Source organism: Lynx canadensis, chromosome A3 (genome assembly GCF_007474595.2).
Source record: "Lynx canadensis isolate LIC74 chromosome A3, mLynCan4.pri.v2, whole genome shotgun sequence".
Taxonomy (NCBI): domain Eukaryota; kingdom Metazoa; phylum Chordata; class Mammalia; order Carnivora; family Felidae; genus Lynx; species Lynx canadensis.
In genome coordinates, this window is record NC_044305.1 from 132,733,460 (window position 1) to 132,747,805 (window position 14,346).

The 14,346-nt window shown below is 42.4% G+C and overlaps 1 protein-coding gene across 2 annotated transcripts in view; it reads right to left on the reverse strand.

Annotated features, from left to right (window-relative positions):
- Nucleotides 1-1,596: 1,596 nt before the first annotated feature.
- The window catches only part of TAF1B (TATA-box binding protein associated factor, RNA polymerase I subunit B), a 74,315-nt gene continuing 61,565 nt past the window's right edge, over nucleotides 1,597-14,346 (reverse strand). Inside the window, exons 12-15 of one of the 2 annotated variants that reach the window (XM_030311664.2) lie at nucleotides 13,531-13,621; nucleotides 8,924-8,994; nucleotides 8,028-8,250; nucleotides 1,597-2,028 (exon numbers count right to left, since the gene is read on the reverse strand). In XM_030311664.2, coding sequence (XP_030167524.1) covers nucleotides 1,824-2,028; nucleotides 8,028-8,250; nucleotides 8,924-8,994; nucleotides 13,531-13,621 — 590 coding nt within the window. In that variant the 3' untranslated portion in view covers nucleotides 1,597-1,823. The remainder of the gene's footprint in view (nucleotides 2,029-8,027; nucleotides 8,251-8,923; nucleotides 8,995-13,530; nucleotides 13,622-14,346) is intronic. The other variant, XM_030311663.1, reaches the window with a different exon arrangement.

Here is a 14,346-nt window from a genome sequence, read left to right on the forward strand (position 1 = left end):
GGTCCCCTAATCAAACACACCTCATGAAGAAGACCAAGGGGCTGCTGAGTACCAGGTTTGAGCTCCCCGCTGCCCATCGGATTATTCAAATAAGCCAATGACACCCTCGGGCAGGGACCAGGGGTCACTCCTTCCCCCTGATACTGCAGAGCCTGCCTCCCACGCTCCCTGGTTGTTCCCCGTTCCCAAGTGTGCCCGCCCCCCCTCCGCCTTGGCCCTATGTTGTGTGCTGCGTCCTCTCCCGGGTGGTTAAGTACCTACGATCCATAAACTGCTGTCAACCTCATGTATTCAATGTCAGGTACAGTGTGTTTGGCTAGTCCCACAACCTTCTAACCCAGCGGTTAACTTCCCTCACACACAGGGGGAACAGCAGGAAATTAAAGGAGCCCAGGAACCAGGACAGTAGGCTCTAATGAGGCCTCTACCTCTGCACCGTGTATTCACCACAGGGCAAAGCGGGCCTTCTAGGACACAGGCTTGATCACATCACTCTTTTGCTCAAAATTTTCTAATGGCTTCCTATGACACCTTTGGGATAAAACCCAAAGCCCTTACCGGGGCCTTGAATGCAAATTCTTCCATTTCGTGTGCTATTAATCTCCCTTTCAACCATAACATTCCAGCTGCCCCGGACCACATGGTATTCCTTGAATCCATCAAGCATACCCCTGCCTCAGAGCCTTTGCACGTTTCCTCTGCCTGGAATAACCTTCCCCTGGAAGGCTATTAAGCTCCATGGCTTAGGCCTTTGGTTGTACTTCACAGCAGTTGATCTCTGCTCAAGGTCACCTCCCAGGGGCCTTCCTCAATCTCCTTTGATAAAAAGGCCCACCCTGATCACCCTTGCCTTGCTTTTTCTTCATTGTATTTCCTTAGCCCAACTATTATATATTTGGTTACTACCTGCCCCCACCCAATTAGAGTAGAAGATCCTTCAAGGCAGGGACCTTGTTTAATGCTGTTATCTCCAGTGCCTGGAATGTGCCCGGAACACAGAAGTTGCTCAGCATTGCATGAATAACCTGTGAACAAGAATGCCTGACTTTCCAATATCCTCACCAGACAGTCGAAACCTTTACAAATCTTTGGCAATCTAACATGTGGGAAATAGTATCTATTTTAATTTGTATTTCTTTAATATGACCGAGGTGGAGTATCCTATCATTTTTTGGCTTGGCCTTTGTATTTCTTTTTTCCAGAAAGCTATCTTTTCATACCTCTTGCTCAGTTTGTCTTTTTTCTGTTGCTTTGCAAGAGCTATTGATACATTAAAGAAATTAGTCCTGTGTCCGTCATGTGCTGCAAATATATTTTCCTAACGTGCCATTTGCCTGTGGCTTTGTAGTCTTTCCCTTTTGGCTTCTGCTTTTGGGGCATGCTCAGAAAGTCCTTCTGCACTCCAAGATCACCCAGACAGCTATACTCGTTTACTTCTAACACTGTAACGTATATGTGGATGTAAAGGTTATGACGTTCAGATCTTTGATCCATCCGGGATTTCCTCTGGGGCATAACGAATAAGGAAGCGATCTAGTTCGGAAAGCAAATTTAGCTTTAAAATACAATGAATACAAATTTCCAGGTATTATTTATAAAACTTATTTTAATTTTGTCAAGGAACATTCATAATTTAAAAAATAATACAGAGTTCACTTGTTTTCCAATACATGTTTTTATAAGCACATTTGCTACATATGTGTGTCTATGTAAGCATGTATATGTGATAAAATTCTACTTTCCACGATTCTCTGGAATATTATAATTTGACATTATTGTCACTATTGAGATATTTTCCCAAGAGAGTTTCGATTTCATTTTTCTCAGTATTTTCTCCCTTTCCTGGATCTTGAAGATTTCTTTTTCGTTTTACTGTATTTTGTTTTGAAAAGTCTCTTTTCAATTAAGCTCACTTCTTCATGGAGAAAAGAGGTCTTTATTCTTAGCAGGAAGGCGAAGAGGTTTATTATAAACTGATAACTCAGAGAAAAATTTGATTCTTCATAGGTCGTCACATGTTTACAATAGCTAGAAAGGGAAGAAAAAGGAAGAGTTATCTTAAAATGGCCATTTGGAAATGTATGCACCTATCCCTGACACATCCACTAAACAACCTAGCAAATATATTCGGTTTGGCTTAAAACAGTACTCTGAGTTGGGAGGAAACTTGGAACACTGGCAAATCTCCTTAATTTTAGAGGACAAGAGGTCAGCACCACCCATAGCTACCAGGCCAGGGTACCGGACGCCCCAGAGCCAGGCCTCACAATTCCTCGCCCAGACGTCCTTCCGTCCCAGGTGGGCTGCTCTCCTTATCCCGCTCGAGGCAAACGACGGCACACAGGAAGGGATTCTGGGCATATTTTTTAAAATAAAAGAAAATAAATAATCCCTAATCCCCACCCAAAATAAGACACCAGCCTTGATAATGTAGCCCGCAATCTTGTGCCTATTACAGAAACAAGAGTGTACAAAGCAATTTCGCTGATCTTAAAAAGTAGTAGAACCTGAATCTGAGCAAATCTCCAACTACCACCAAATCTCTAATTACGGACCCCTAACTCACTCTAACTCTCCATCTCTAACTATACCAAGGTGTAGGCAATCCAGGGCACAGACGAACTAGTCTCAGGGGCTGTGATCAGCAAAATGCAGGCTATGGGAAATTACACAGAACAAAAGGCCTGGGTTCTTCAACAAGTAATTTTTCCCTGCAAGGGGTAAAAAAAAAAAAAAAAAAAAGACATACAAGGGGAATTTACGAACGAAAACACTCAAGGAACACCTTAGCTACTTGCAGTGTATAGGCCTTATTTGGATTGAATTCTATTAAAAATTTCGTAGCAATTGGAAAAATCTAAACATTGGCTGCATGTTTGATAGTATTGCAGAATTACTATTAGTTTTTAAATGTCTGATTAATGCTATTATGGTTTTGTTTTTAAAAATATTATGACATTTGAGATATGCTTCCAGATAATCTGGGGGTGGGGGTGAGGAGGGAGTCGGCGTGGGTGAAGCAAGTCCAGTCATGCTAACGGCAGTTAAAGCCGAGTGACAGGTACAGGGAGGAGGGTTCATTAAACTAGTCTCTCTATTTTTTAATATACTTGACATTTTCCATAATAAGAAGCTTAAAAAACAAGTAAACAACATACACAGGATATGCGCTTTTAGGATTTATCTAACATATATGATCCTCGGTTCCTGAAAGAAAGTTAATGTTTGCCCCACAAAACTCTGCCCCCATCAGTTGTGACTACGGACAACTATACTCGGTTCTCTGACCTGTAAAATAGGAAAAAATAACAGTGCCTGCCGCCGAGAGTAGACAAAAGCATTGAATGAGAACATATATTAAGCACTTAACCCTCTGGTTGGCACCTAGCAGGGGCTCGAAAATGCTCACTTCCACTATACTCCTTTAAAATTGATTTTTGTTTTCACTTAAAGTCTTAAGACTACTCGAATGATGATATACAACAAAGCCAACCTCCTACCATATTCACTAAGAGGAAATTTAAAAGCCTCAACTATTCATTGATTGGTTTAACAGAAATCAAATATAAGCCATTTACATGAATTCTCACAAAGTGGTGCCCTCTTTTCTTTTAAATTTCAGCTATTGTGAGAGAGATTCTTTCAGACAGTTACAACAAAAAGGGTTGTTACCTTGCGAGGCCCTACCTCTATACCAGAAAGATAACAAAAGGCATACAAATTATTTGCTCCCATAAGGGCTTTTATTTTTAAGCTGAATCCCTAGGAATACCTTCTAAGGATTATATTCTTTATCACAAACTCAGAAAACTATCCTAGAGTTATAAGCCATCAAACTGAATATAACATACAACAGTTTGTTATTGCCAAGTATTCTGCTGTGAGAAGAACATGGGCCAACTGATGTTCCTTGATCTCTGACACGGAAAATAAATGAGTGTGGCAAATGGATGCTATAAGAATATGCTTACACAAACAATTTTATGTGAAGGGATGAAGTATAGGTTTACATTTATTTTTTTTTTATTTTTTATTTTCTCAACGTTTTTATTTATTTTTGGGACAGAGAGAGACAGAGCATGAAAGGGGGAGGGGCAGAGAGAGAGGGAGACACAGAATCGGAAACAGGCTCCAGGCTCTGAGCCATCAGCCCAGAGCCCGACGCGGGGCTCGAACTCACGGACCGCGAGATCGTGACCTGGCTGAAGTCGGACGCTTAACCGACTGCGCCACCCAGGCGCCCCTAGGTTTACATTTAAAAGAGGGGGCAGTCAGTGTAAAGGTACATTTGAACTTCCTCACAAGAGCTTCCTTGAAAGAAGTTCAAACGTCTGCAAAAAGAATAGTTTCGCAAGTCTGTATACGTACAAAAATAAACCTGCTAACACGATTTAATGTTTTGGTGGTCTGAAATAGGTTCAAATTTGGCATGTGACATATTTGAGTACTTTTTTTTTTTTTACTATAGTTTAAAATACTAGTTAAAATTAAAATTTTTATATATTTTAAAAAGTTTTTTAAATATTTACTTATTTTTGAGAGAGAGAGAGACAGACAGACAGACAGGCAGACAGACACAGCGTGAAGGGGAGAGGGGCAGAGAGAGAGGGAGACACAGAATCTCTCGGGTCCAGGCTCTGAGCTGTCGGCACAGAACCTGATATGGGGCTTGAACTCATGAACTGTGAAGTCATGACCAAAGTTGGATGCTTAACTGAAACCCTAACCGGATGCCTCTAAAATAAAAAATTTTAAATTCAAATAAGACTTTTGTGGGAGCAAAAAAAAAAAAAAAAAAAAAAGTGGGTGTGTGTGGGTGTGTGGGGGTGTGGGTGTGCATCCAAAGCGTCTCCATTTCCCATGGGTGGCAACTTGAAATACCATGGCTGTTCCTCTTCCTGCGGAAGGGGAGAGGAACCACCGGCTCGTCTCGGGGAGGTCAAGGGGAGACACCTGATTAGCCAGTGCCTCCAACAGGCCTTCACACCGAGCTAACTGCCAGCGACTGGCCTACTTACAGACGGGCACTTGTGGCAACTGAGGAGTATGAAGGGCATTTTGATTCATGAAGACGGCTGGCTCCGCCTCAGGTAAGAAGGATAAACGGCCTCTCGTCGAGAGGTGCTCTTGTCCTCCTTGCCTAGTCCTCCAGGCCTGAGAGTTCGCACAAGATTTTACAGACGCGAGTCTTCCGTGTGACAAAATTCTCTACACAGCTGAAGATCTGCTCTCCTCAGCATCAGAACACTTCATTTTGACCATTTTGTACGGACACCTTTTAAAACTGAATGATTCGTGACTCGGTTATCTTAAACAGAGCACATTCAATATAATGTGTTTTAGCCTTTACAATTATATTGTTGCCGGCTGTCCATTTTTACTGTAAAAATACTAGAAAATACGGCTAAGAAAAACAAACGCAAAGAGAATGCACACGGCATGTGGGTCTTGCTCTGTGTTCAAGCGGAGACCCCATCAGGCTTATCTTGTGGCGAGGAGGGACCGGACCGTGTGTCATGAATGAGCTTCAGACCGCTGTAATGTGAATTCTTCTGTCTGCTTCTGCTTCTGCTTCTGATGCCGGCTCCTCTACCATTTACCGGGTGGGTGTCACTTACGTTTGCTGTCAAGATGATCATCAGCACAGCCCTTTTCGGTGTCCCTCCTACTTTGTTTCTTTTGACGATGCGGAGTTTGGAAATCAGACAACTCAGCCTGACAGAAATACACCCGAAGGCAGAGTAAGCAGGCTGTGAGCGAGGGGCCGAGGGGCTTTCTGAGAAAAGTGCATCAGCTCTAGTCCTGGACCCTGGGGCATTTTTATTGGTGCGCTGAAGCCTTTTTTGCTTACCCTCTGGTTCTAGGCTACGGTCGAAATAGGCAAGGTTGAGAGAGTTTTGGCGCATAAAGTCACAGTATCACTGATGCTTCGTCTATAGGTTATAATTTTTAGCCTTAACAGTTGACGCAGAGAGAAAAAAGACCTCCGCTGTTTCAACTCTGACTATACCAAGGTCTCTTTGTAACTGTCTTCTATCACCGTATGACATCTGTGAAGAACGTCTAGAAATACACTGACTGCGCCACGGGAAAAGCATAAAGGTACGATGAGCGCCTCCCTCCCTCACTCAGGACTGACCCTGCAGGTGGACGAGACAGAAGGGCGCCAGATCACCACTTCCTAACGTGCTGGTCTCACGCGGGGGCTCCTCACTGGCCGGGACGACGACCTTTCCTCTTCCTTTTGATGAAATCTGAAAACCTGAAAGAGTCGTTGCTCTGACCACTGCAAAGGAATGTATCACCTCAGACACGGAGCTGACCCGGGGGTCGGGATTCCAGCATTTCCCCGTTGCTGCTAAGACGGCGGCACCCCAGTCATTCTAGACTCTGCTCAGCCTTTCTTAAGTAGCGAATTTTAATGCAGATGACTTCATTTTGTTATTTACTTTTGGATTTTCTACAGTTTACTTACCTTTGATTGCTACTCAACTTAGGAAGAGAAACTCTTTAACGGAAAATTAGGTTTACTGAAAACAATGATCATAGTTATCATTTACTGAGATTTACTAGGTGCCAGACACCCAACATCTCATTTAATTCTCATCTCTATTTTCCATTCATTCATTCAACGAATAATTGGCGAGCACCCAGGCCCCATTTTAGCCTCTGGGAGTTTTCACTAATTCATTAAGACAGAGTCCCTGCACTCAAGGACCTTACAGTCTATTCCAGTGTGAGAAGGCAGGCAAGTAAGCAAATATAATAACAATCTAGTCAATAGTGACAGAAGCTATAAGAAAGAAAAAATAGGCAAGGGGAACAGGGGGTGATGAGGTGTGTGTGTGTATGTGTGTGTGTGGGGGGGTAGCTGGTGCTAGTTTAGACAGGATGGTGAAGGGAAACTGGAGCAAACACCTGACAGAAGTGAGCCCTTGAGGACACAGGGAGGAAGACCACTCCGGGCTGGGGGCTCAACAGGTGCAAAGGCCGGCGTGGGGAGGGTGCTTGGCCAGCTCGAGCCACGGCCAGGAGGCCGGCTTGAGCAAAGGCAGTGAACACGGAGAAAAGGAGGGAAGCAGGGAAGGTCAGAGAGCTCTGGAGGGTCTTCGGACTTTCCTGTGAGTGGGAGGGGAGCCCCTGGAGGTGTCGAGAAGAGGGCAAAGATCGGCATCACGCGCTGTTTGCGCCACGGGAAAAACAAAGGACGTGAGCCCCCCCCTCACTCGCGCAAACGCTGGTTTTGCAACTGGGGCCACAGAGCCGTAGAGCGGGAAGTGACCTGCTCGCTGTGGGCAGAGCGGAGCCGGGGGACGGACAGCCGGCTGCACTGGCACATCCTCTCTACGGGGAGACTGCCGGACAGACGGTTTCTATGCATCGAGACTGAGATTAGTATCGGATGAGCTTGGTGTAAAAATACAAAGTCACAACGAGAAAAGTCTTTATATCCTAAAACTCTTTTCAGCTTTGTTGAGATAGTATCGACACGACGTATGTTAAGTTCACGGCGTGCGACGTACATGTCGTGAAAGGATTATCGCAGTAAAGTGAGTTAACACCTCCACCCCTAAAACTCTTAAACGGGACTCAATGCATTAATTCCAATTTTCTTGATCTAAGCCCAACATCATCTTCTTCTTTTTTTTTTTTAATTTTTTAACGTTTATTCATTTTTCAGAGATGGAGAGAAACAGAGCATGAGCAGGGGAGGGGCAGAGAGAGGGGGAGACACAGAATCCGAAGCAGGTTCCAGGCTCTGAGCTGTCAGCACAGAGCCCGATGCGGGGCTCGAACCCACGGACCGTGAGATCATGACCTGAGCTGACATCGGAAGGTTAACCAACTGAGCCACCCAGGCGCCCCGCCCAACATCTTCCTAATTCCAACAAATGACCTATCTGGTCCTCACGACAGCTCTAATTTTAGGTGACTTTTTGAATTAGAAAAGAATACTGCTTCATGCCAAACGAGGGATTTCATGATTTTTTTTTTTTATCCTTTGATTTTTTAAAAGCATCACATACCTTCTACAGAATTTCTGTGTACTTAGCCAGTAGAGTGAGTTCTTGGTTGTCAGTGACTGGCCTTTGTTCTTCAGGATCCCCTGGAGGCTGTGTCCGTGGAAACAGGTTCTAGCCGCGTCTCCTTCAGCCCAGTTGAACTGAAAACTTGAAGGCTTTTTTCTTCCAACAGCTGGTGTTGAATCAACCAATGTGCTAAATTGTTTTTGTAGATCCACCACCATTTCTGGAAATGGGAGGAAAAAAGGAAAGGAATAAAATGAAAACTAATGTTAAATCACAGATACTGCCTGTAGTTTACTTGTTAGTAACATACTAACGTCGGTTTCTGAGTTTTGATAAACGCACCAAGATAATGAAAGGCGAAAACAATAAGGCAAACTGAGACTGGATGAGGGACACTGGGGAACTACTTAAAAAAGACTAAAATGGTAAATTTTATATTATGTATTTTTACCACAATTAGGGGGGGAAAAATTAACAAGACAACCTAAAGGCAATTCTCCAAAGCAAAGAGTTCTGAGTGTCATAGAAAGATAGGATTTCAGATTTTGGTGGGAACTTAAGTTCTGTTTTAAAAAATGCAACGTTCCTGAAATAGATTCCCATGGAGATTTCTTGCAGATGATGATGTTTCTTTGGATGTGTATTGAAACGCTTGTTGAAGAAGTAAAAAAAAGTTCCTTCGGCACTCACTTTTTTTTTTTTTAACTATTTTTATTTATTTAACGCAATCTCTACACCCAAAGTGGGGCTCAAACTCACGACCCCCATATCAAGAGTAGCACGCTCTTCTGACTGAGCCAGCCAGGCACCCCTAGGCACGCCCTTTTCAAGTCAAGATATTTAGCTTTTCTCCATGGTGATGCTACGGGGCATTAACAGAAACCGCAACTCACCTCTTCTTTTAAATGCCACTGCTCTGTCAATGGATGAGTGGTAGAGTGGCTTTTCGCTTTTCCACAGATACCTGCATAACACAGAAAAACATGCGGAGTACGATGGAGAAGAAATGGACCTAAACACAGTTCAGAAAAGTTTCTCTGAAGCGATCTCTGAAATTCCTGCTGTTCAGTGTCGTACCTCTGCCTTGGAATGACCTACTGACACGGGTCTGTAGCACTTATGTCATAGATGTAAGTGAGGAGCGCTGAAGGTGACAGCAAGCCAACAGAATGACGTGCTCATCCCCAAACTCTCCCAGGTGTCATAAGGTCCTGAAGAAGCTATGAATTATATAAAAATGTAGAAATGGTTTCTTTCACCATAAAATTCTCTTGCTGTCTGTTCTCATAAAGTGAAACCACCTAAGAAACCACTGTTCTTTGTGCCTTGGCCAACTGCCCTTTTGCTGAGGATTAAATCAGAGGTGTCCTGATTCTGGTAACTCATACGAGGTGAACAGTCAGCACCAAGCTTCTGATGTAGTGATGCAATCGATGCTGATAAGTGACAGTTTTCCTGAAAATTATGTACGAACTAAATTTTAGTGAACCATACATTTAAAATATATCCGAGAGCTTGTCATTGAAACTTATGGGAAACAAGTTTGTGATTCTTTCAAATATCTTTTTTGTTATTTATTTTCTTAAATAATAAGCGTTAACAATGTACTCAGGGGGGAAAATAATAAAGAAGTTCCCTAAATGCTTTAATCCCAATCAGTGGATAAACCCGCTATTAAAAATTCCTTGTGGGGGCGCCTGGGTGGCTCAGTAGGTTGAGCGTCTGACTTTGGCTCAGGTCACGATCTCACGGTTCGTGAGTTCGAGCCCTGCATCGGGCTCTGTGCTGATAGCTCAGAGCCTGGAGCCTGCTTCGGATGCTGTGTCTCCCTCTCTCTCTGCCCCTCTCCCCACCTAAAATAAATAAACATTAAAAAATTAAGAAAAAAATTCCTTGTGATACCTAATCTAGATAGATTTTCTTATGCATTTATAATAAATGCCTCTACAGGTAGCAATTGTGCTATAATCAAGAAGGCATTATTTCCTTGGGGTCATACGCCTAGAAAATGGGAAAAGCGATGTAAAATGACATTTTAACTGTCTAAACACTCCTTCTTTAAATTTGTACTTTGCTTACCTCTTCCCCAAACTGTAAAAGCTACAAAAAACAGAGGCACGTCACAAAGTCCTAATGTTTTCTGTAGGAATCCTATATGCTTCCCACCAGTCTTCCCATTCTATTTCCCAACTATTAAAACCTAAGGTATAATTTACACACCCCCCCCTCCCCCCCCCAGCTCAGTGTACAGGTCGGCCGGCTCAGACACACACACACAGTGGCGTAACGACCACCATGGTGAGTATACAGAGCAGGCCTGTCAACCCAAGGTCTCCCGTGCCTCTTCACAGACAACCCCTCCCCACGCTCCCACGTCCCTGATCTCAGGCCACTACTGATGTTTTTCCATCTCTCGAATTTAGCCTTTCCCAGAATGCCATATAAAGGGAATCATACCACATGTCACCTTTGGGGACTTTTATTCAGCATAATGCATTTCAGTCATTCGTATTGTGGATGCATCCGAAGTCTGTTCCTTTCACTGCTGAACAGTATCTCATTGTACAGACATATTCCGCTTGGTTTATCCATTCACCTGCTGGAGGGCATTTGGGTAGTTGCCACTTTTTGGCCATTGTGAATGGAGCCCGTACAAACATTCGAATGGTGATTTTTACGTGAAGTTGTCATTTCACTTGGGTAAATATGTAAGAGTGAAATTACTACATAGTGTTATTAATGTTTAAATGTATGTTTAACATTATGAGAAATGGTCAAACTTCCAAAATGGCTGAACCATTTTGAATTCCCACATTTGGTATGGTCTTTTTTGTTCATGTCGCTTTGTTTTTGGCCATTCTAACTGGTGTGTAATGATATCTTGTTGTGGTTTTAATTTGCATTTCCCTATTAACTGATGATATTGAGCATCATTTCATACATCTTTAAAAAATTTTTTTAAATAAGGTCAGCTGCTTCTTCTTTTTTTTAATGTTTATTTATTTATTTTTGAAAGTGTGAGAGAGAGCGAGAGAGAGACCCCGTGTGTGTGCATAGGGGGAAGGGGCAGAGACAGAGGGAGACAGAGAATCCCAAGCCGGCTCTTTGTTCTCAGTGCAGAGCCCAACACGGGGCTTGAACTCACGAACCATAAGATCATAACCTGAGCCAAAATGAAGAGTCAGAAGCTTAACTGATTAAGCCACCCAGGGGCCCCATACATCTTCTTTAGTGAAGTATTTAGTGAAATTCAAATCTTTTGTCCATTTAAAAAATTGGGTTTTTTTGTCTGTTTTCTTACTGTATGAGAATGCTTAATATAATTCTAGATACGAATCTTTTATCAGGTATGTGATGTGCACATATTTTCTCCCACTGTATCGCTTCTCATTCTCTTAACAGTGTCTTTTGAGGATAGATATTCTTTCTTCTGATGAAGTCCAACTTATAATTTCTTTCTTCTATAGATCACACTTCTGTTATCATATCTACAGAATTGTGCCTCACCCAAAAGGCTGCAAAGATTTTCTGCACATGCTTTTAAATTTTCCTCCATGTTCTTCCCAGCATCTTCCGTAATAACTGGAAGTCATGAAGACAAACTCTTAAGCTGTGATTAGGCTTTCAACTACTGTTTATTAATGTTTTTCATGATCTCATAGTGACCTATACTTAGCTACAGGAGACGCTTTAACATTCCTCTGACAACATGGAAGATGATGTTCAGAATAACGGGAGAAAAAATTACAAATTTACGTCAACAATAGGGGTGGGGTAGGGTGAAACAGACAGGTAACAGATTGCACACACAGGGGCTGTGTGCCCAAGCACTGGTCAGTAGTGATTCACTTAGCTCAAAGCACCTACCCTATGAAGAAGGATTTTGGTAACGGATCCCCTGGACAGTCTCTTCCCTGGGCGCTGTTCTCCCAGCCATTTTGAGGATGCCATTTTGAAAACAGACATCCTCTCTTTGGTCAGTAAATTCTCCCCTAGAGTAGCTAAAAGTCAGTAAGTCTTTGATGTGCAATTGAAGGCTGAAATATCAGTTGGGGTTCTAATAGCTATGTCTGAAGTGTGAGTCGGTGCCTGGTTTGAGCTAATAAATGCCTAGTTACCACCGAGACGCCAAGTGGCATGGCCCCTGAATACCTAGCCTCTCAGGATCGGTCAGGACAGCCCGCTGGCACCATAAAAGGCCCGACGTCTGGTTCTCCAACATAACCTGAGACAACGGAACCAACTCCTGTTCTTGCTGCTAGTATTTTACCTGCTGAGACCCAATGACTGAGGAGACCTTCCTTCTCTGACAAGGAAGAGGAAGGACCCAGTTTCCTGGGTCCCACAGGCTGTCAGAAGAAGTTCCCGCCCCACCTCTTCTCTTCCATCACTGTGTCAAACCTGAATCTCAAGAAACTGCTACACCTCTCCCCTTTCTGGCAAGGATCCTCCTCCCCACAGGGCCTCATTCAGCTCCACAAGTCTGTTTCTCTATTTAAAAGCTCTCTTAAATGTAGATGAAAAATTCTACCTATGAAAAATTCTACCTGTGAAAAGTGAAATTTAGGTCTTAGAGCACAAAGCAGGCATTATTATCCCTATTTCATTGATGAGGAACCTGGAGTTGAATGAATTCTCATTTTAACTCATTTGAGGAGCCTTTATTTTTCTCAAAGTATACAAAATTAGTTGATCAAATGAGGGTTATTCTAAATTTACATACAATACACAGACATTAATTTTTTCTTCAAAGTCTTGTAAAGACTCAAAGTTCTAAGAATCGATACAAAACTCTTCAAACCAGAGATCAATAGAAATGTACTCTATGTTATATAAAATATAATGTCTACGAAAATTTACAAGCGATCCAAATTTCAGTGCACCAAGGCTAACAAATTAAGTAACTTGCCCACAGTCCCACAACTAGTCTGTATGCAATCAGGATTCAAACCCAGCACTGTCCGTCTCTACGGCTATGCTCTTTCCACTCTATTGCAGTGAACCTACATCAGAACGAGGGTTCAAAGTCAAATGGCGAGACCGACTGAATTAAATATCTTCTCTTTCAGTTTTCTTCTGTTTTGCTTTTTGTGGGGATCTTTATTTGGGGGAATATTCCAACTGCCTGTGTCAGACTGATACTGGAAAGCAGATGAAAAAAGTTCAACTTCGAGAAAGGGGAAGAAGGAGGAATATTAGAAATGGAGGTGAGACTCATGCAAATTATAAAAAGTTAATAACTGAGTACCATGTGGTGCTCTGGATTGGATCCCAGGTTAGAAATAGGACATTAATGGAAACACTGGTGAAATCCAAATAAAATCTGGAGTCGAGTTAATAGGAACACAAAAAACAAAGTTGATTAGGATATATGGGCTAGTATTTCTAGAAAAAAGTCACAGTGCTGATGAGTCTAACTAATGAAACTTCAGCTTTCAAATAGAAGGTAACGGACTTGGAAATCAAGTAGGTAAATCTAGAACTAGAAGAGATAACATACTTTGCCCTGGCTTCCTCCCATTCTTGTTTTTTCTCATCAATAGATTTCTTCATAACTTGGTACCATTTTCTGAAATCAAACCATGGCTTATCTGAAAGAAATGAAATCCATGATTAGTAACCAAATAAGTCACATTATAACCACATACCTCGTTCATTTGAGTCTTCATTCATTGACACAAATAAACACTATGGAGTCAACATTTTGGGGATTAAGGAGTCACTGTCTCTGTACTCCCACATGATTCCTGAGCAATCCGTCACTAAGTTCCTACCTATATTGTGGCCCTAACTAGATTATACTAAAACCTGTATATGCCTGTTTCTCCTACATTTGACTATCATCTCCTTGAGAAGAGAGGACATATTTTAGCTGTCACTACAATCATGACTCTTCTTCCCAACCCAACACCCAGCATAGCGTCCGGCACACGGTGAGGCTCCGATATGTCTGCGAATACTTTTCAATTAAGGAACAAATGACTGATAAATGTGCAAAATGGCACTGTAATAGTTGACTCCGGACTTCCAGTTTCATCAGTTCCTATTCCTGTTCTTCCCAATCTGAATCCAAATCCAGAGAATCTAGAGATAAGTAAGAAAGGGGATTGTACTGAAGAGCTGGGATGAGTGTGTGCTCAAGATGTCGAGGTTAGAGAGACAACAGAATTGAATGTAGTCAAATATAAGAATTCACTCCTCACTCTTTTACTCAATCCACATGGGGGGATGGGATGATTTCAGAGGGGAAAAAAAATAAAATTAAAGGTAAATCAGAAAAGAGGACTGTAGAGTGAGGGAATCAGAAGAAAGGAAA